The sequence below is a fragment of the Podarcis raffonei genome, chromosome Z (assembly GCF_027172205.1).
Source record: "Podarcis raffonei isolate rPodRaf1 chromosome Z, rPodRaf1.pri, whole genome shotgun sequence".
In the NCBI taxonomy this organism is placed as follows: Eukaryota; Metazoa; Chordata; class Lepidosauria; order Squamata; family Lacertidae; genus Podarcis; species Podarcis raffonei.
In genome coordinates, this window is record NC_070621.1 from 23,603,204 (window position 1) to 23,626,056 (window position 22,853).

The following is a 22,853-nucleotide window of genomic DNA, read 5'->3' on the forward strand; positions in this document are numbered from 1 at the left end:
CGCAGCCCCACGTCTAAAGTGTCAGACCACTGATGCTCCGTCTGAGTCTCCTCCCCCCTGACACCAATTTAAGATCCTAGCCTTGCTCCACCTTCTCCGCTGCTCCTTCCTCCTCTGGGTCCGCCTGCCCGCCGGGGTTCCGCCCTTTCTAGCCTCTTCTCCCGCTGATTCCCCTGAGCCTTCTCCCTCCCTCCGGCGGGCTTTAGGAGCTGGTTCCCCATCCGGGTCTCCTGCTGTTCCGCGCGCCTGCACATTTGAACTTGGCGCGCGCGCCCAGCCAGCAGCTTTCCTCCTGACCGTTTCACTGCTGCTGCCACTGCTTCCCCCTTCGGGGGGGCTAGCTGCAACTGACCTCCCTTCCGTTCCCCCACTCTCCGATGGAGGCGTGGTCAGCCCTGACTCCCTCTCTGGAGGAGACGCTGGCCCTGACACATGTGACTCCTCCCCCCCACTATGCTCTGGTGGGGAAACTGGTCCCAATCCTCCACTGCTGCTTTGGGGTTCCCCTCTGGCTCCTTGTTTCTGGTGCGTCCCCCCTGGGACCCCCCTTGCCCTGACCATCGGCGCCCCCTTCTGGGAATCTTCTGATTCGCTGGAGAAGCTCATGGAATCTCTCGGGCCACTGTCATACTCCCCTACGCTGCCCTCAGATTCTTCCCCTTCGCTCTCCCAATCCTCTCTCCCCAGTGCTCCTGCTCCTGATTCCCTGACATCCATCCCCCCCTCGAAGCCCCCCCTTCCCCCCTCCCCCTCTTCGGGTGTGGGTTCCGGGTGCTCCAGTCCTGTGGGTGTGAGTGCGGGATACCATTCTTCCCCCCTGGTGTGTAGCCGGTCCACTGGATCCGGCCCAACCGCAACGGGCTCGTCGACGTCGATTTCCTCTGCTTCCATCTCTCTGCTGATGTGCCCGAATCCAGGATCCTCCCCCAACACGTTCATGTCCTCCCCTCCCCCGGGTACCTCTGGTGAGACTGCTTGCAAAGGTCCCCGCAGCAGCTCCCTGTGCCACCCCACCTCCGGTTGAGTGTCCCACCAATAGGAGCGGTCTGTGGCAAACCCCGAGAGAGACCCCTCCGAGGAGCTAGTGTCCGGCGTCATCTCTTCAGCTGATGAAAAACCCTGGAACGTACTGGCTGACAGTGTGGGTGTGAAAAGCCAGTCGTCGAAAAACTCTGCCGGCATAGGTCTGTGTGGGAAGAGTGCATGGAACTCGTCTTTAAGATAGTGCTCCTCCACGGCATAGCACGGTACCCACCTGTTGGCACTGGCTGGGGTACCTTCCCTGGCGAGGAGGTATTCCACCCCCTCTTCCCCCCACCTCGAGTCCAAAATCTCCGTGACCTCGTTGAGTGGCGTCGCCCTCCGTGACCCCTCCCTCTTCGGAGATTCACTAAGTGTGTCTGGCGCGTTCCCTGTCGCCTGAAACCTGTGGGGTTCCCTGTAGGGTGTGAGCACTGACCTATGAAAGACTGGGTGCATTCTGGAGCCCTCCGGGAGTGTCAACCGGAAGGCCACTGGATTGATTTGTGCCGCGACCTGGTAAGGTCCCAGCTGCTTGTGCTTGAGCTTCCTCTTAGCTAGCGTCCTGGCCGGCACTGCCTGGGCTGCTAACCAGACCCAGTCCCCCACCTGGATGTCCTCCCCGACCCTCCTGTGCTTGTCTGCCTGCATTTTGTAGGCGTGTTTCGCCAGTTCCAATTGCCTTCGGAGTTGCTCGTGGACCTCCTGTAACTCTGCTGCTAAGTGCTCTGCTCCCCTTGGCTCCCCCTCCCCCTTCGTCTCTAACCCCGGGAAAGTTCTGGGATGCCGCCCATTATTGGCGAAGAACGGTGTCACTCCCGTAGACCCGTGCTTCGTGTTGTTGTAGGCAAACTCGGCCAGCGGTAGGTAGTCCACCCAGGTCGAGGGTTGTTGATTGGCGTAGCATCGCAGGTACTGCTGCATGATGGCGTTGACCCTCTCCGCTTGTCCGTTGGTCTGCGGGTGTCGTGCTGACGCTAAGTTGATCTTGACGTTCAGGATGCCCAGCAGCTTCTGCCAGAAGCTCGAGACGAATTGGCGACCCCGGTCGGACAGGATGGACCGCGGCAAGCCGTGAGCTTTGAACACGTGGTCTATGAACAGCTTGGCGGTCTGTTCCGCTGTGGCCACCTTCGCGCACGGAATAAAGTGCGCCATCTTGGTGAACATGTCTACGACCACGAGCACCGCTGTTTTGCCTCGCGAGCTGGGCAGATCTGTGACAAAGTCCAGGGCCACTCTCTCCCACGGTTCGAGCGGCGTCTGTAGGGGTTCTAGTAGACCCGCCGGCTTCCTGTGTACTGGCTTGGCCCTTTGGCAGGTGTCACACCTGGAGACGTAATCCGCGACTTCTCCCCTCACCTTGGGCCACCAAAAGTCTCTGGTTACTAATTCCGCCGTTTTGTCCTTGCCGAAGTGCCCAGCGCTGGGCGCGTCGTGTAGCTGCTGCAAGACTTTCGCGCGGAGGTCGTCTCCGGGCACGTAGAGAGCCCCTTTGCGGATGAGCAGTCCGTCTCGTATCTGGAACTCGTCGTCCTTCGCTGTGCCTTTTCGCACCTCCTCCATCTTGGATTGTGCGAACGAATCCGTCTGCAGCGCTCGACGCACCGCGTCCAGGTCCACGGCAGCTGAAGCGCACGCCCACGCTTTCGGTGCGAAAATGTGCTTGGCCGCCACCGGCGCCGCTTCCTCGAGATACTGCGGCTTCCTGGATAGTGCATCCGCCATGACGTTGTTGTCTCCCGGGATGTATTCTATCCGGAAATCGAAATCCGCAAAGAACTCCGCCCAGCGGATGTGTCTCTGGTTCAGGAACCGCGCCGTGCGCCAGTACTCCAGGTTCTTATGGTCCGTGCGGACTTGCACTGTGTGTCTGGCTCCAACGAGGAAGTGCCGCCACGCCTTGAAAGCTGCATGAATGGCCAGCAACTCCCTGTCCCAGATGGTGTAGTTCTGTTCCGCCTTGCTGAGTTTCCTGGAGTAGAATGCGCACGGCCTCCATTCCCCTTGCGGATCTTGCTGCAACAGGACGGCCCCCACCGCTCTGTCCGAGGCGTCCGTCTCAACCCTCATTGGTCTGCTGGGGTTTACATGTAGCAGCTGTTCTTCGGACGCGAAGAGACGCTTGAGTCTCCGAAAGGACTGCTCCGCCTGGTCCGTCCAGGTGAACTTCTTCTTCTTGGAGCTGAGGGTGTCCGTGATGGCCGCCGTCTCCTTCGCGAACCCTTTGATGAACTTGCGATAAAAGTTGGCGAAGCCGACGAACTTCTGGACCTCCTTCCGATTGCGCGGGCTCTTCCAGTCCAACACCGCGCGGACCTTGGCGCTGTCCATGGCGAGTCCCTTGTCGGACAGCTTGTAGCCCAGAAAATCCACCTCCGTCATGTCGAACTGGCACTTCTCTAATTTGGCGTAAAGTCTGTGCTCCCATAGCCTCTGCAGGACCTCCTTGACGTCCCTCTCGTGAGCCTCCTGCGATTCCGAGAAGATCAGGATGTCGTCCAGGAAGCAGACGCACTTCTTGTAGAGGAGTCCCGCTAACACATGATGCATGAAAGCTTGGAAGGTATGGGAGCCATTTTGCAGACCAAAAGGCATTACGCGATATTCATAGGTGCCTAAAGGTGTAAACATGGCTGTCTTCCACTCATCGCCCTCCCGCATGCGTATAAGGTTGTACGCCCCTCGTAGATCCAACTTGGTGAAGATCCGTCCCTTCCTCACCGTCGCGAGCAGGTCGTCGATCTTGGGCATGGGGAATGCTGCGGGCTTTGTCTTGGAATTTATGATCCTATAATCAACTATGAGTCTCCGTTGGGGCGTGTCCTTCTTCTTCACGAAAAACACGGGACTGCCCCCCACTGCTTTAGATTCTTGGATGAACCCCCGCTTCAAGTTGTGATCTATGAACTCCCTGAGTTCTTGCAGTTCATCTTCAGACATGGAATACAGTTTCCCAGTCGGCAGCGTCGCTCCCGGCAGGAGGTCAATCTTGCAGTCGTAAGGCCTGTGGGGAGGCAGCTTATCCGCTTCCCTCTCGCAGAAGACCTCCAAAAACTCCTTGTACTTGTTGGGTACCGCTTGCACCATGCCTAGGTGTAGCTGCGGTTCATCCTCTTGCCCCTCCTCCTCCTGGCGGGTCTGGATGCAGTGTTCTGCGCAGTAGGAGGAGCAGAAGGTCAACTGCCGCTGGTACCATGCTAATGCCGGGCTGTGCCTATCCAGCCAACTCATACCCAACACTATGGGCGTGTCCGACAGGTGGGTGACGTTGAAGCTGATGACTTCGCGGTGGTTTCCAATTTGCATCACCAGAGGCGGTGTCTGCTGTACCACCTCTCCTCCCAGTAGCTTCCTGCCATCGACCGTGACGACGTTTAGGGGCATCGTGGCTGGCATGAGTGCTATGCGATGTTGCTTGATAAAGTCCACTCCAATAAAGTCTGCGTTGCTCCCAGAGTCAATGGTTATTGGTACTTGCATGGTGTGCCCATTGGGCAACTGGAGCGATGCGGTGAGTTGCACCACTGGTTTGGGTGGGAGGGGGTCTGTGGGCTGTAAAATCTCTGGGGACTGCTTCACTGACTTGCCTGGTTGGGCCCCAGTGGCTCTGTTTCCAACCAGGCTTCTTCTTCCCCCTGCAGCTGTTTCGGCTGCTCACCTGTTCCCTTTACTGTTGCTGAGGCTGCAGTGTGCTTCTGGAGCCTCTGGGGACACTCTTTGGCCATGTGCTGTGCACTGTCGCAGATGTAACACTTCCTGGTCCCTCTAGGAGCCTTCCCCTTGACTGCTCCCGGTGTTTGGGCTCTGCTGGCAGTCTGAGCCCTGGCACCACCAATCTCCATCGGCTCTTCTCCCCTTCCTAAAGGAGGCATGGACAGCGCCCGCCCCGCCTCTCTGGGAAAGAAAGGGGTTGTCCTGGCTGGGGTGCTTGCCTTACGTCCTTCCTCCCTGCTCCAAGGGCGTCCTTCCAGGCGCACACCAATTGCCAACGCTCTTTGGGCAACTTCTTGGGTACTTTGGGGTCGTTCCCCTCTTGCCAGCTCATCTTTCACCTCTCCACTTAGCCCCTCCCAGAACAGGTCTCTGACAGCAATAGAGTCCTTCTCCCAGCCCAGCACGTTCAGTAAGGCAAAAAAGCGCGAGTGATATTGCCTCACCGTCGCTTTCCCTTGCTGTAGTCCATGCATTTCCCTCCGAGCAATATCTACATCTACCGTAGATTTAAAGCAAGCGTCCATAGCTTTGATAAATGCATCGGAATCTTTGAGGGCGGGGTCTTTTTCGCGCCACAAATTCCGCAGCCACGCTTTTGCTTCCCCATGCAAATGAGTGATTATGAAGCCCACCTTCTCTTCCTCATCTCTAAAGTCTTTCCGAAGCAAATTGAGCGCGTAAACCACGTCAGCTCTGAAGTTAGGGTATTGCTGCAGGTTCCCATCAAAGTGGGCTACTAGGCTGCCCCCCCTCTTCCCGAGGCCAACTCCCTCCGGTTTGGGTCCTGGCAGCCCCTCTTTCCCCCAACGGTCCCACCTGGCCTGCAGATCCCGGCAGAGCGCTACTGCTTCTTCTTCTCTTTTCCTGGATGCTGCTACTTCTGCGTAAAGCGTTGTGACTGCTTCTTGCAGTTCTTTCACCTGGCTCTCTGTAGTCATCTTTGCCTCTCTTCGTGAGCTCGCAAAACACCAAGTCTTGCCCCTCGCTGCACCAACTCACGCTGCGAGGTTTTTATTGGAGACGGAGCATACTGTCAGGGCTGCCCTAGGTCCCAGCTCACAAAGGACCAACGCTGCTTCGTTGTTAAGTATAAAAGTCTTTATTGAAGTTCAGTTTCACTTCCAGAGCCGCAGCGCGCAGCCCCACGTCTAAAGTGTCAGACCACTGATGCTCCGTCTGAGTCTCCTCCCCCCTGACACCAATTTAAGATCCTAGCCTTGCTCCACCTTCTCCGCTGCTCCTTCCTCCTCTGGGTCCGCCTGCCCGCCGGGGTTCCGCCCTTTCTAGCCTCTTCTCCCGCTGATTCCCCTGAGCCTTCTCCCTCCCTCCGGCGGGCTTTAGGAGCTGGTTCCCCATCCGGGTCTCCTGCTGTTCCGCGCGCCTGCACATTTGAACTTGGCGCGCGCGCCCAGCCAGCAGCTTTCCTCCTGACCGTTTCACTGCTGCTGCCACTGCTTCCCCCTTCGGGGGGGCTAGCTGCAACTGACCTCCCTTCCGTTCCCCCACTCTCCGATGGAGGCGTGGTCAGCCCTGACTCCCTCTCTGGAGGAGACGCTGGCCCTGACACATGTGACTCCTCCCCCCCACTATGCTCTGGTGGGGAAACTGGTCCCGATCCTCCACTGCTGCTTTGGGGTTCCCCTCTGGCTCCTTGTTTCTGGTGCGTCCCCCCTGGGACCCCCCTTGCCCTGACCATCGGCGCCCCCTTCTGGGAATCTTCTGATTCGCTGGAGAAGCTCATGGAATCTCTCGGGCCACTGTCATACTCCCCTACGCTGCCCTCAGATTCTTCCCCTTCGCTCTCCCAATCCTCTCTCCCCAGTGCTCCTGCTCCTGATTCCCTGACAATTGTATATGGTTGTTATCTTTCCCCCCGTTTTCGCTTTCCCTCCTTTTTTCACGTTTTATTTTATCTTGTGCACTTAACGATTACATACACATTACTTTTTATATTTCAATAAAGAATATAAATATATTAACAAACAAGCAAACAAAGGTGTAAAAAAACAGAATCCAGAACAGGGCTATGCAGGTAACATGACTATGAATACAGGAGAATGATACATTATGGAGGATGAAGGAAACAGCCAGCAAATGGCATGACTGTTATGGAAGGGGCAAAAATGACCCCTCCAGAAAGCCAAGTCAGCAGGGGAGAGGGGAGGCTCTACTACCCACTGTGTTCCTGAAAATATCCCTTTATTGTCTCCTACATCAGGGTCAGGAACCTCAGGCCTAATAGCCAAATGTGGTCTTCCAACTCTCTCTATTCTCTATTCCCTTAGGATTCTCCCCTGGCTGCACCTCTCACTAGTCTTGCTCTGGCCTGAAAAAGGTTCTCCATCTGCACCTTGCCGTCTTCTTTAAGAAGAAGTACAATTGTTGCCAAGAGATGCATTGCTGTCCCCATAACTCACAGCCATGTCCTCCTGCAATGGAGCCACTGCCTCTGCCTCCTTGTGATAATGATGCCTTTTTACTGGTAAAGATATATAGATGCTGTATTATCTATTTGCTGAGATCCTGCAGGATGCCCCGGACCTCTTACATGAATCCCTTGTTTCCATCCTGGAACAGCAAACAAACCACTGGCTTTACCCTCCTGTTAGCAAAAGCTTAGAAACAGCAGCAGCCTTCTCGCAAACCCCAAAGAGAAGGACGAATCATTATGATTATTTTACAAAACCCATTTCCTTACTAGGCTTCCAGTGTACTCCAGCGATGAAAACCCTTCTTCACATTCTCTTCAAGAATGCTGATTTTGGGTTTGGAATCTCCATCTGGGCACAACGTAATGTTCAGTGGGATGTAGTCTTTCCCATCCTACATATTCCATAATCAAGAAGAAAACAAGGGATTCATTTTTCTTACTTGGCTTCAGACATTAGTGACTGTCACATTCTGCTGAGCTGGTTTCTAGCAGGTTACCTATCCCAGAAACCCTCTGGAGTTTTGCTTCTTTCTTTCATTTTTCTATGAAACTACTGTGAATATATTGGCAATGCAGCAGCACAACGGTTTAGGGCTTTTGACTGGTCTCTCATCTCTGAGGTGATCTAAGGATACCTAGTGAGCTGAGATTTAGTCTTGGGTCTCCCAGCTCAAAGCCTTGATCAGGAAGACAAAAATAACAAATTTGACACTCACTTTCAGTAGCTAAAAAGATCTGCTCATCTCTGTCATTTGGCATTTCCTATAACAATTTTCAAGGCAAATATTAGCAGAACTGGAGCACCCTCTTGCACATTTTAATGTTATGCCCTCAGTTCTCCTTGATGGAAGATTTAAGGAGTTACCTTATACTAACAGGTTATGTCCCTGTGGTTCAGACCTAAATGATACAGTAATCTAAGTTTTATTGTTTTATAATTTTAACAACACCAAATAGTTGATCAATCCTCTGATCACTTTGAATCTTGGAAGACTGATGGAAATGTTTATCTTCTTTCTGATACAAATAAGTTAATTACAAAAACGGTAGTTAAATTTCTGCTAAGTGCAATAATGATACATGTAAAAATATTTTCCAAATAAATAAAATCTTTTTTCCAAAGACCACACACAAACCCTGCCCCGAGATATTTGATAATTTTGCAGTTCTATTCTGGTATGTTTTATTATGAAATCTGGATCAATAAAATGAGTAATGATCACATATATCTATTTATTTAGGTAATTTATACATTGCCACATACTTTGAAAACGGCTCTAAGGGGTTTACAGCATTCTAAAAAAATTCATCAAAAATACAAAACATATTTTGAAAAGTTCATGTTGTAAAGCAGCACAGAAGAATTACATAACATCCTCCCAAACATCATTATATAAATCTAAAAGAACTAACATAGTAACTACTAAAAGATCAAAATACAGAAATACAGCAAAGACACCTAGTCCACTATATCATCATCTCTTACGCCCCTTTTCAATGTGCTAGTTTCGTTGAGTATTCTTTACATAGCCATACCCATATCCTCCAAGGGGTCAAAATAAAGGAGCTAGACCAGGCTTTGCCAACTAGGTGTCCTTGAACAGTTTTTGACAACAGCTCTCATCAGCCCAAGCCAGAGCACAAGGCTGATGGGAGTTACGGTCAAAAACATCTGGAGGGCATCAGGATGGTGCAGGCTGTGTTAGATGAGCTTCCCAGAAGACGTGTCTCAGAATATCTGCACATCATTGTTGCTACATTTTCTTCTAAGGAGCTCAAGGTGGGGCACATAGTTCTCCCCCTCATTTAATCCCCACAACAACCCTGTGAGGTAGGCTAGACTGAGAGGCAGCAACAGGCCCAAGATCTCTATTCAATTTCAGTTTCTGTTTGATTATGTATTTTGTGTTCTCATTTTATATTTTTATATTGTGAACCTTTCTGTGTTCTTTGGATGAAGGGTGGTATGCAAATTTAATAAATAATAGCAATAACAATGGCTCAGTGGGGATTTAAACCCTGGTCCCCCTAAGTCCTAGTTTGGTCCTCTAACCACTACATCACCCCACGAAGACCCTTTTCAATTCTGCCACCCCCCTCTTCACCTACTTTTATTTTTCTTGTTCCTTAACATCATCTTTTCTTTCTTGTTCTCCTTGGCTATGTTTGGAATACACAAATTATACTCCCCACCCCCACCCTCACATGGCAAACTAGGTCTCCATCAACTGAGCTTCACTGATTTGTTTCGCCAAGTGAAAAGGGAGAACTGAAAACCAAGATACTGAAGGTTACATAATAGCTCTGCTCTAAAAGCAGAAATAAAAGGTTGATCAAGCTATTGTGAAGCAGGCAATTATGTAATTGCCTTTGTGGGACACAAAGCCTTTTATGTTAAAGCCCTTGAAAGCAATGATGAGTTTAGGACACCGGATACATGTCTGTGTCCAAGCTACACATCTAAGGAGAAACAAGGTAGTCACTTTCTGGATGCTGAAAACTAATTAAAAAATATGCATATTGTTTATCTAGGGAGGCAAATTAGGCTTTCAATGATTGGACATGATTTTTTTTTGCTGGTCATGCATGGCTACAATGGGATCTGTGAGCATGAGATATATTGTGCCCATTCAACATTTGCTCTGTATTTTCCGCTATGATGCAACCTTTAACAAACTTGTTTAATGTAAGGTCCCATATTTCAGCAAAAGCACACAAGCTCTGCACACATTCATTCAACTTGAAACAAGATAGATTTCCCCGAACTTTACCTGTTGAACATTTGCCTGGAGCAAGTCTCCTAAACGTTCCACAAGTTCGGAGAAGGTGGGCCTCTCTGTCGGCACTCCATGCCAGCAATCCAGCATGGTCTTGTAGCTACAAGAAAAGAGAACTGAGCTTTAAACATCAACAGTTCTTATTCACTTGTGATGTTATCTTTTCTCTTCCTGTCACCATCTGAAAGCTGGTATAAGGACTTGTCCCGACTTCCTTTTGTGCCACGCTTTCAAGGTCTGTGTCTGAGCATGTGTTTTTGGTTTTTCTTTTGTTCCACTGCCTTCCCCAGATTGCAGACCTGGGTGATGCTTTTCTAGAGCAGATTACCAAAAATTCAGAAAGGAGTGGTACAATAGTAATGGGAGACTTCTACTACCCAAATATCTTTTGGATGACAGGTCCAATGATATTACATTGGCCGTGGCAAAGTTTCTTCCAGAAGTTAAAAGAAACAAAGATCATCATGCTTGAGATGTAACAAAATGATGGCCTCGGTTTCTCTCTCTTTTGTGATTGGCTGTCTTAACTGTATTTTGTTCTGAAATTGTTCTATGGGTCTTTGGACTGCAATAAAGATTTATTTATCTGTTGGAACTCAAACTCTGCCAAAAATGTAAAGTCCAACAAATTCCTCAAATGCTTCAATGACAATTTCATTTTCTAGAAGGTGGAAGAAGCAACAAAGGGGAAATCTATCTTGGATCTGGTCCTCACCAACAGGGAGGAACAGATCAACAAAGTGGAAGTACAGGGAATCTAAAATGATGCAGTGTGGGTTAGGATCATGATTAGGCCTGGGTGATGTATCAATACATTGTCCTGGACCGGTCTGAAGGCCTTCACCAGGTGGTATATCACTGGTGGGGTTTGCCTGCCACCTTCTTTCTTTCATTGGCTGCCTCCTTCGTCCCTGTGCTGGGTGCTATCGCTGGAGGGAACTGAGGCAGTTTCACCCCACTGCCTTGAAGGGCTGGGGCTGAATGATGCTCCTTTTCAACATGGCTATGTTTAGCTGGTGATACATCACAATGTTGAAAAGCTGTTATCACCCAACCCTAGTCATGACTGCCCACATTCTAGAAAGCTGAACTACTGAAAGGTAAGCTGACATCTTGGTATTTATGAGAGAAGACTGGTTACTACATTCTTCCCTTTTTATCACTCTTAAAAGCCAAATGCTTGTATGAATTGGTCCTAAGGTCATTTGTATGAATGAATGAACACATATTCCCAATTTCATAGTAAATTACAGTACTTTTACATGGTATAACTGTGTCCACATAAATGTTTTTAATGAAAAAAAATCCCACTTGTCCATTTAAAAGCAACTTGCATCCTACTTGTTTTTAGAACTTCTAAGGGAGGAACCCCCTCCCCCTGAATGGTAAAGAATAGATATAATTTCCTAACCGCTGCTTTTGGACTAGGTGTTGGGTCAAACAGCTGTTCAGAGTACATTACCCAGCCAGCAGCTCTGCAAGGCAAAAACCCACACAGTACTTGAAGAAGAAGGGAGAGGGTAAGGCAGGCACACTAAACATTCCAAAAGGAAGAGGAACAAAGAGGCACATATGCTGAAGCACATTAATACATAATGCTGTCCATTAGCAAAATTAATTGATAGATATGATTCAGGCATTTCATCTCCTACAGGGTCAATATATCAGTACACAAGAGTGACCAAGGAAGACATGTGAATCATAATGGGGGGATTGGAAGTCATGTTGGAATTTGTGACGTGTGAACTCAATCTTTTTTTTTGTATTGAGTGTTGATCATTTTGTTGTGTATTGTTTTGTACTTTTTAAAATAAAAAAAAACACAATAAAGCATTTAAAAAGAAAAAAAGAAAAGACAGACATGCGAGATGAAATTACATTTCTGGAGTTGAATATTCTGGTGATCTCATCCTTGTCCCTTCCTTAAGGCGTCGACAGAAGTCCTCATCAATCTGCACACCTGGATATGGTGTTGCTCCTGTAGACACAAACACAGACACAGAGAGACAGTTAATGTTCTGCCAGATGCCTTAAGCAGGGCCTGCATCTCCTGCAAGTAGGGTAACCCTTCCTTGATGCAACACCATCTAGCATCCCTACAAAGAAATCAGAATGGATGCTAACTAAATAGCCAACATGGACCAATCTCCTTAGGAACAGATAATGAAGAAAGCTCAATAAACTGGTCATCTGGAAGCACCCTGAAATGGAAATCTCCACTTATCATTATGGCTCAGAATTATTGATAGACAAATTATTTTTAAGCTGTCTAAGCTGGTTGCCATCACCAAATGTGGTAGCACTGAACTGCAGAAAAAGGAGATAAGGTAAGGGGATTTGTGACCTACATACTATTATGTATAGAAAGGATGGGCTCATAAGTGAGACCGGCCAGTATCCCATTGTCCAGATAGATTTTCCCTGAAAATCTATGGCCTGGGACTAGGTAAAGAAATGTCACGAGATGGTTGCCTGCAGGTGATTCAGTTCCTCTTAGTTATGCATAGATGTGAAGTCAATGCAGACATCCCCTTGCAGCGATCAAGCAAAATTATTGTGCGACTTCAGCTCCTTAAAAGACTCGGTCAAGAGCAAAAGTTTACGGCAAGATAGGCTCAAGCTCTTGTTTCATGAACGGCTGATGGGATAAAAAGAAATGTGAAATGTACTGGATAGAAAATGTCTAGAGAGACAAGCCACCTCAGCCCGCTGCTTGCACCTTGTTCTCTTTTGAAGACCCTGCAGGAGCCTTGCCTCCAGTAATGACAGCTGAACTAATATGACAAGGAAACCGAAAAGAACACAAATAAATCACCCTGACTAATACAACTGTCAGGGCAAAGAAAGTAAGTGTGCAATGGAGCTGAGCAGCTCTCTAATAGACCTTGATTTCCTCAGAGCGGGGTGGGGGCGAGGAAGTATATTCCACTTCAGAATTGCTAGTGTTGGGAAAAAACATGACTCTCTTCAACTATGCTTCAGGTTTTATCTCCCTTTTTGTTTTTGTTTTGTTTTTTTACAGGATGCCCATAAAACTGCTGGCTTGAGACAGCATTCATTCATTCTTGCATATGTACATTTTATTACATTTACATCCTGCCTTTCTTCAGCTTTGGAACTCAAGGAAGCGTAAATGTGGTTCTTAGTTTGTGTCCTCCATCCAGGTGCTGACCAGACCTTGACCTGCTTAGCCTCAGGTGCCTTAAGTTACTATTTGACTATAAGCATCTACAGGACAAAAGAGCAAAAGGAGATCATCTAGCTCACCATACTGTTCCCCACAGTGGTCTAACCCAGTGCTCCCAAAGTCACCCCTGATCCTGAAGCTTACCTATCTACTGTATGTGAAAAAACATGCTTTGGGGATTTAGAACTAGACAAAATATCTGTGCTGTATGTAGTTATTGCTAATTCATACAATCCTTCTGACATGTCAGGAAGTGAACCTGAAGCAACTCCTTGGGCTGTCACTGCACACCTGGTAAATCTTAAGTCTACCTCAAATCAAACAGCAAGCAGGATTGCCCCAACCCTTTGATTGCATTGCATTGTAAAATGTTAACCAACTACTTGCCAACTTTTCAAACAATTTATTGATCTCTTAAATGTATATTATAACTGCTTCTTCAATGCTGGACGGGCGTTAAAATAACTCAGTGTTTCAGAAAACAACAGATAATGTTCTGTGTGTGAGTTCCCTGTTCAGCAGCTTTCCCTGGAATCATGCCTCCTGAAAGCTCGAGTTATTATAAAAGTTAATAGAAGAATTAATTCCACTCTAACTCTGTAAGCTTCCCAATTCCTTTATTTCCCAGAGGGCTGTGGGATGTAACGTTCTTTTCATAATCTGGCCTCCCTGAAGCCTGAAGAATCATTTGGAAGAACATGTAATCCGGTTTTAACATAGGAGATTTAAAGGAATCTGAATGGGAGTCCAAGTTTTGAAGAATCTCTGTACACTTTACATTCCATGCTCAATTTCCTGTTTTTGTCTATCTCTGGCCTGACAGCTTTCACTGGATGCTTGGGAGCAAAGTAAGTAATGCAGGAACAAGGAGGAATGAATGAGAACCCAGGCCAGAGAACAACTGTTCCTTAAAACTGTTTGGATAACCTGGGGGTTGTCGCTTCAGCCACGGTATGCAAAGATGTGTTCCAATTGCTAAGGAGGCTTTTATGAAAACAATGTTGACAGAAGTTGGAAAATCCCTTTTGGGTGTATAAGAATATTTAAAATATGAATGTAATCAAACATAGAGGATATAAATAATATATCCTTAGGGTTTGGTGCTCCTTTGCACTTCCTCCTTTCCTCTTTGACTACCTCCAACTCCACATTCCTTGTATCAGTTTTAATCATAGGTCAGTGTCACGTCTGCACTACTTAACAAATGCTATGCCAAACCTTCAAATGGTCTTTATTTTGACTGCTTGCGGGGCAGCAGGCACAAAGCATAGTCGTCTCAGAAAAAGTGTGGTACGTGTGTGCAGAAGTGATGCCTTTTACTATCTGAATTTTTTATTTAATATAGGCAGTGGAGTGGAGGAGCCCTGTAAAAGAGGTAATTTTGGAAGCCCAAACATGCCCTGTAACAAAGGCAAACAAGCCTTCATGTTCTGGTTCTTAATGATCTGTAAAAAATTTTTTTATGTAAGTGAGTTCCATCACTGACACAGCTCCTCAATTAAATATTTATTGCATGAACTGTAGATAGGAGAGTGCCAAAACACAGAAATGCCTGGCTGATTTTTATCAACACATTGCTTTGGAAGAAAAACTTGCTTTTCAACTGCAGCCACAGAAAAGGAAATGGGACTCTAATCCTGAGTCACACAACAAGGTAATCAGAAATTGTGCTGTGACCAGAATGGGATGCAACCCAGTGCTGATAGAGCAACCCGTTGTCTCAATGGAGCAGTTTGGGTTGGCAGTAGGGATGCACAAATCTGTCATTTTTAGTTTTCCCCCCATTACTCATTTTTCCAGACTTAGATTCTGTACTCCACATTTCCACATCTGTTTGTAATCTTTTAATATATATAAAAGAAGCCCCATGAAAATCCAGTGATTTTCTCCTAATATGCACATTTCTGTATGTAACTTTCCCTCATGCGCATATTTTTGCAATATACCCAATATACTCTGTACCCAAAGAGAGTAGGTACAAGTTGGATTCCAGAGCAGAAGAGACTATTATGATTGACTATGCTCCTGAGAGCAAAGTATACAGTGGTACCTCGGGTTACAGACGCTTCAGGTTACAGACTCCACTAACCCAGAAATAGTGCCTTGGGTTAAGAACTTTGCTTCTGGATGAGAACAGAAATTGTGCAGCAGCGGGAGGCCCCATTAGCTAAAGTGGTACCTCAGGTTAAGAACAGTTTCAGGTTAAGAACGGCTCTCCAGAACGAATTAAGTTCTTAACCCAAGGTACCACTGTACAACGTAATGGACGTGAATAAAGGGAAAGTCAGCACAAGAGATGTGGTTCATTTACCTCGACTACTTTGCTTAGGTATTCCACAACCTTTGTGTGGTCTTGCTCATTTTCAGTTGCAATAATTAAACCATCTACATTGCCAAAACTTAATAAAATTATTCATTTTTGCACTTGGTGTACAAGCCCCTGTCTGTGTGATGCTATGTGTAACCCCAGCTGTATAGTTTCTCATTCTATGCTGTAGCAGCTTGTTCTGAGCCACCAAGCCCCTTCTGAAATTTGCATACTACTAGATGTGCTTCCTTTGGTTTGATAAAACCTTTAGGCTGTTCCATATAAATCTCTTCTGAGATCTAGCCATGCAAAAATGTGGTTTTAATGTTTCACCTCCATTTGTTTAGAAACAGTGATGCTGAAAAGCAGGCTAGCACCCCCCCGCCCTAATGTCTCAGACTTCTCCAGATGTTTTGGACTACAACTCCTATCAGGCAGTCTGGAAATTGGAGCCCAAAACTTTTGGAGGGCACCAAGTTGAGGGAAAGCTGAATATTGTAACTAAGTCTAAGCTGAGAAATAGAAACTGGCATTCTTTTCCAAGATCCACAGCCTGATGAAGCATTTGGACAAAAATAACTGCTTTGTTGTTATTCAGATTCTTTCTAATGGATCAGCCCGAATACTTGCAACTGTAGATTGTTATTCATGAAACCCTCTGCAGACTAATTTAGTTTTCCTGCTTTCTACTCAAAATGCCTAAGGTTTGTTCCACTGCCTACTGGGATAAAGAAGCAACAATCCACATCCCTTTCCAAAAATTTAAGCGATTTGATCTAGGGATTAGCAAAATCTGTCAATTTCAGTTTCTCTCACTTTCTCATTTGTCCACTCTTCAGTTCAGTTCTCCACATTTCCACACCAGTTTGTGAATTTTTAAATCAACAAGTTGCCATAAAAATGAAGCAGCATTTTAGTGTGAATTTCTCCTAATATACACCATTTTTGTTATTCAATTTTGCCTAATACATTAATTTTTGCAAAGCAACATTTAGTGATATCTGCATTTTTATGCACACTTGATCTTAGTATATGCATGTTTGCACACATTACTTGGCAGGTGAACTGCATTGCAAAATTGAGAGAAGTGCAAATTCCAAGCGGGGTTGTGTTTTGGTTTGCATATTGCACTGGCAAGCGTGAATTAGGTTGGTTTGCCATTAAATGAAAACAATCAAATTCTCTCCCCATCCCATCCTTACTTTTGCCTTTCTAGAAAGCCTTACCCCTTAAAAATGCACATGGGCATGAATGGAGAATGAATAATCATTCCAAACATTCTGTGGCTTGCATGAGTGGCACAGCCAGGGGGAAAAAACCATCTCTTTCTCCTTCTGGCAAAAGAACATGCAAAGTCCGGCATAACTGACTGCATTTCTGTGACAGTGGCTTCAGCCAACCTGTGGGCCCTGTGGGTGTTTTGTGTTTCAGACGGTCAGCATTTTGGAAAGAATTCTTCTAGGATCAAATATCTGCAGCATTCATTCTCTCCCCCCTCCTTGTTGTGGGAGTTCTTATATTGCTAGTGGTGGGCAGATGAGCCATCTGGGGCAGGAGCCGCAGCAAGCAACTCTTTGAGCTGTGTGGTCCCTGAGTTGAACCCGCTCGGCCTGTGGGAAAATACCATTTGACAGGAAGGTTTTCTGCTCCATCAAAATAGCTTTAATCCACAGAAGCCACGATGAAGAGTTTTCCACAAAGTCTCCTGGTTTGAACTGCTGCAAATGTCAATTCCAGCTTTGAAAGCATTTGTTGTGGGCCAAAATGTCTATCAGCCACATCAAGATCCATCTGAAATCAACCTCTGGCTTAAGAAGAGTGAATAATCAAAAATCAGCTTTTTTTTTAAGGGTTTTGGCTTCAAACCAATTCAGAGATTGGCAAAGCTACTCACTGAGCCCTCACAGACTGCCTCATGGAAAATAGGAAAGCTGCATCATATCACCCCAGACCACTTATCCATCAAGCTCTGTATGGCATATTCTGACTGGCAGAAATTCTCCAGGGTCAGGAAGGGCTCTTGCCCATCAGCTGCTCACACCTCTGCTTATGCCCTGCCTAGAGAAAAAGTGAGATTACAGAAAACCAGGCAGAGGGTCTTCTCGGTAGTGGCTCCTGCCCTGTGGAACACCCTCCCATCAATGTCAAGGAAATAAACAGCTATCTGACTTTTAGAACACATCTGAAGGCAGCCCTGTATAGGGATATTTTTAATGTTTGATGTTTTATTATGCTTTTATATTTGGTGGAAGCTGCCCAGAGTAGCTGGGGACCCAGTCAGATGGACGGCATATAAATAAAGTTATGATGATGATGATCCCTTCTGAAACCCTACCCATAGAAATGTTTGGCTGCAGCAACTTTGACTTGTTACTGAGGTGCTCAGCTTTGCTTTCACTTTACACCTATATATCCCTCATCACTGTGACTCCTAAATATTTGCTCTGTATGTGTGACTCTGCCAAGCAAGGGCTTGTGCACACCAGAGGATGTGAACAGTGCTGCATTCCAGTCGTTTTCATGAACAGGAGGTGAGATTGCTTTCACGGCATATGGAGGTGTAAGCACTGTGGATAGATGCAAATTTCCTTGTTCTGCTGTGGTTGCTGTTATTTAACAAATTTATAAACTGCTTCATTGGGTGCTGCTGCTCTGGTTTGCCAGAAGCGACTTAGTCATGCTGATCACATGACTCGGAAGCTGTACGCCGGCTCCCTAGGCCAATAAAGTGAGATGAGCACTGCAACCCCAGAGTTGGCCATGACTGGACCTAATGGTCAGGGGCCCCTTTAAAAAGGTAAAGGTACCCCTGCCCGTACGGGCCAGTCTTGCCAGACTCTAGGGTCGTGTGCTCATCTCACTCTATAGGCCGGGAGCCAGCGCTGTCCGCAGACACTTCCGGGTCACGTGGCCAGCGTGACAAGCTGCATCTGGCGTGCCAGCGCAGCACACGGAACGCCGTTTACCTTCCCGCTGGTAAGCAGTACCTATTTATCTACTTGCACCCGGGGTTGCTTTCGAACAGCTAGGTTGGCAGGCGCTGGGACCGAACGACGGGAGCGCACCCCGCCGTGGGGATTCGAACCGCCAACCATGCGATCGGCAAGTCCTAGGCGCTGAGGTTTTACCCACAGTGCCACCTGGCCCTTTACCTTTACCTTATAAACTGCTTCATGGTCTGAGGCCATCAAAGTAGTATACAGGATTAAAAGGGAATTCAATAAAATCAAAAAGATTTTTTTTAAAAAAATTAAAAGCACCCCTACACATCTATACTTAATATTTCATAAATGAGTTGGTCACACCTCAGTGAAAAACTTCTTAAATAAAGCTGTCTTTAGCAGGTGCCTAAACATCTATTTTCAGCTGTTGTCTAATTTTCAGATGGCTGGAATGGCAACTCTGAAAGTCTGGTTTCTAGGAGAAACCAAGCACATCACTAGGACATGTGGTACTCTCAGCACAGCTCCATCTAAGGGCTGCTGTAACTGACTCCTTTTGAATATAGCCACCACAGGCATGCTGCCCTTCAGTAGTCCTGACAAGTACAAGCTTTGTAAGAGAGCACCTCAGTACCTACTGGTAATGTAGACAACCACCGTTAGCACTGAAAAAGAATTAGGAACCCTTCATGCAGATTTGCACACAGAACTCCAATAGTAACTCAGTAATATTAAATCATGCCTGATTTGTTACTCTCTATTAACAAATATCCTACTCTCAATCTTCATCTGAAATGTATTTTGCGCAGCATTCAGTCCATTTAAAATAAAACACAATAAAAGTAAGCACAACCTTACCTAGAGAAAATATTTCCCACAGCAACACACCAAAAGACCAAACATCGCTCTGAGTGGTGTAAGTTTTGTCAAAAATAGCTTCTGGAGCCATCCATTTCAGAGGAAGTCTCGCCTACAAAATGAAGAAAGCAAAAGGAGACTAGTATTAACAATATTTACATTTGTCCAGACAGAGGCGGATTTAGGGGAGCAAAAACAGTTTGGTCATACTGGGCGTGGAGCCTCAAGGGTGCCACAGTGGGCGCTGCAGCTATGACACAGAATGGAAGGCAAGAGATGGGGGGATTTTGGCATTGCGGTAAAATTTGATACCCCAAGAGCCACCACTGGTCCAGATGCAGGGAAGTAATAGTGCCACTCTTATCTGCATTAGTCAGACTCCACTGGGAGTGCTGTGTCTAGTTCTAGTTTAAGAAGAATGTTGACGAGCTAGAAAGTGCAGAGGAGGGCGACCAAAATTATAAGGGTATGAGTGAAACTTTCGTGGAGGGGAAGAATGGCGGCGATAAAAATGAATCTACTCCCGAGAATGCTTTTTTTGTTTCAGAACATCCCAGTGATTAGAGGATCTAAAATATTCACAGATTGGCAAAGAACCCTGTCGAAATTCATATGGCAGGGCAAAAGGCCAAGAATTAGATTCAAAATCCTTACAGATCGAAAAGAAAGAGGGGGCTTCTCAGTACCTAATCTGAAGTTATATTTTGAGGCTGCCAGCCTTTGTTGGATTAAAGACTGGATTAATCTGGAAAATACCGACCTGTTGGACCTAGAGGGGTTCGACAACAGGTTCGGCTGGCATGCCTATTTATGGCAGAATAAAGAGAAGATACATAAAGGATTCTCAAATCATATTTTTAGAGGACCCCTACTCGAAGTGTGGGAAAGAAATAAAAAACTCCTGGAATGGAAGACGCCCTGGTGGTTATCACCAATGGATATTCTAATAACTAAAAAGGCAAATATGGAGGGAGAAAGGCTGACTTATGAGGACCTACTGACAGGATCAGAAAATGGATGGAGGATGAGACCTTACGAGGAGTTGAAAGACAAATTAACGGGCTGGTTACAATTCCATCAAATAAATGCAGTATGGAGAGATGATAAAAAAGTAGGAATGAATGAAAAGAAATCTAAGTTTCAGATAGAGATAATTGAAGGCAAATCCAAATTACTATCCAAAATGTATAACATATTATTAGAGTGGGATACCAAAGATGAGGAAATAAAGGGGGTAATGACGAGATGGGCAATGGATCTGGGGTATAATATAGAGTATGACAAATGGCAGAAATTATGGACTAGTGGAATGAAATTTACAGCTTGTGTAACACTCAGGGAAAATTTAGAAAAGATGATGTACAGGTGGTACATTACCCCAGCAAAGTTGGGGAAAATGTACAAAACTGGGAATAAGAACTGCTGGAAGTGCAAGGTTAAAGAAGGTAATTTTTTCCACATGTGGTGGACATGCGAAGAAATGAAGAAATATTGGGAATATATTTATAATGAGTTAAAAAAAATATTTAAATATACATTCCCTAAAAGACAAGAAGCATTTCTACTAGGGATAGTTGGGGATGAAGTTAAAAACGAAGATAAGACATTATTTCAGTATGCCACAGCTGCCGCCAGATTGTTAATTGCCCAAAATTGGAAAAATCAAGATATCCCATCAATTAGAGAGTGGCAAACAAAATTATTTGAATTTCTTGAACTTGCAGAAATGACTCAAAAAATCAGAAACCAAAAAAATACAAAGTTTATTAATGACTGGAACAAATTTATGATATACATTGAAGGGAATTACAGAAGCCTAAAAACTATAACAGATTTGATATAAACCTTACGACGGGTAAACTATTAACAATTATTAGCTGCGGGGAAAACAAATTATGTATATTAAGAAGCCTGAAAGCGGGAGGGATGGAGGTCAATAGAGCGTAGAAGAATGATTTAAGTTCTTAAGACACAAAGAGATAATTGTGAGGATAAAGAATTGTAACGGAAATAGATAATACTTATGTTATGTTTAGATATTTGTTTTGTATTTTTCTCTCTTTTTGTAATTGTGAAGTTATTTCTTTTTCTTTTTGGTTACTTATATGAAACTCAATAAAAAGAAGTTTAAAAAACAAACAAAAACAAAATTATAAGGGTATGGAAACCTTATGAGGAACAGTTGAGGGACTTGGGTATGTTTAGGCTGGAGAAGAGAAGATTGAGAGGTGATAGGACAGCTGTCTTCAAATATCTGAAGGGCTGTAACATGGAAGATAGAACAGGCTTGTTTTCTCCTGCTCCAGAGGGTAGGACCTGAACAATTGGATTCAAGTTATAAGGAGGGAGATTCTGACTAAACATTAGGAAGAACTTTCTGACAGAGCTGCTTGACAGTGGAATGGACTTCTTTGGAAGGTGGTGGACTCTCCTTTGATGGAGGTTTTTAAGCAGAGGTTGGGTGGCCATCTATCAGGGATTCTTTAGCTGTAATTCCTGTGGGAGCTGAACTAGGTGACCCTTGGAGTCCCTTCCAACTCTACCATTCTAGGATTCTAGGATTTATCAACTTGTATATACCCATATCCTATCCCACTGACTTATTTGTTTCAGTCTGCTTAAAAGGGTGGACCACACATGATTCTGCATGCCTACAAGACTTACGTCCCCTTTCCGCACATAGTCAGGATCTTTGTAAATATCTCTGGCCAATCCAAAGTCACAGATCTTCACCACATTGTTTTCAGACAGCAGAATGTTCCTGGCTGCCAGATCCCTGTGAATGCACTGGAGGAAAGGACAAATGAAATAAGAAAAATATTTTTAAATTTTATTTTATTTCATTTTGTTTTATTTATTATTTTATACCCTCATTGCAAGAGCTGAACTTCAACAACTTATTAAAATATTAAAGGGCATTTTTTTAAAATAAAAAAGTTTGCAAATAATGAAGCAAGTCACTGGAGAATGGAATCAGAATCAAAAATATTATTGAATCCCTCAAGATCAGATGTGTTTTCCTTTTATATTTTTCTTCAGAAACACTATTGCTAAAATATACCAATATACAACATTACTCCTAAGCCACACATTCCTCAGATATTTACACTTTCTTTACATCTTATACTTTACTATATGCTCAACTTCTACTTTGAATCCTAACATATACATATATCAAAATAACATATAATCTTTTATTCAAACCCATGTTTTTCAGATAAACTGATCTGCCATAACTAAACAGTTCAAATCTTTCTACCATACATAGAAAGGACACTGTCAATCTGATTATTTATACCTGATTTCATACCTTGTGCAATAATACTGCCTTCTATTAATAATTACCATATTTTTCACCCTATAGGACACACTTTTTCCCGTCCAAAAATGAAGGGGAAATGTGTGTGTGTCCTATGGGGCGAATGCAGGCTTTCGCTGAAGCCTGTAGAGCGAGAGGGGTCGGTGTACACCGACCCCTCTCGCTCTCCAGGCTTTGCGCAGCTCTCCGCAAAACGCGGGAGCCCGGCGCTGGGCTCCCACAGCTTGCGAAGAGTTGCCTGTTCTGGGGGCTGGGGTCGGGGGAAGCTGGGGCTTCCCCAGCCCCAGCCCTGCG

General features: G+C 45.6%; 1 protein-coding gene across 3 annotated transcripts in view; it reads right to left on the reverse strand.

Annotated features, from left to right (window-relative positions):
* LOC128406212 (vascular endothelial growth factor receptor kdr-like) overlaps positions 1–22,853 on the reverse strand; it is a 191,127-nt gene that overhangs the window by 16,358 nt on the left and 151,916 nt on the right. For all 3 annotated transcript variants that reach the window (XM_053373359.1, XM_053373358.1, XM_053373360.1), the window contains exons 23-27: positions 21,905–22,027; positions 19,241–19,352; positions 11,824–11,923; positions 9,940–10,045; positions 7,436–7,560 (exon numbers count right to left, since the gene is read on the reverse strand). In XM_053373359.1, the coding sequence (XP_053229334.1) occupies positions 7,436–7,560; positions 9,940–10,045; positions 11,824–11,923; positions 19,241–19,352; positions 21,905–22,027 (566 nt within the window). The remainder of the gene's footprint in view (positions 1–7,435; positions 7,561–9,939; positions 10,046–11,823; positions 11,924–19,240; positions 19,353–21,904; positions 22,028–22,853) is intronic.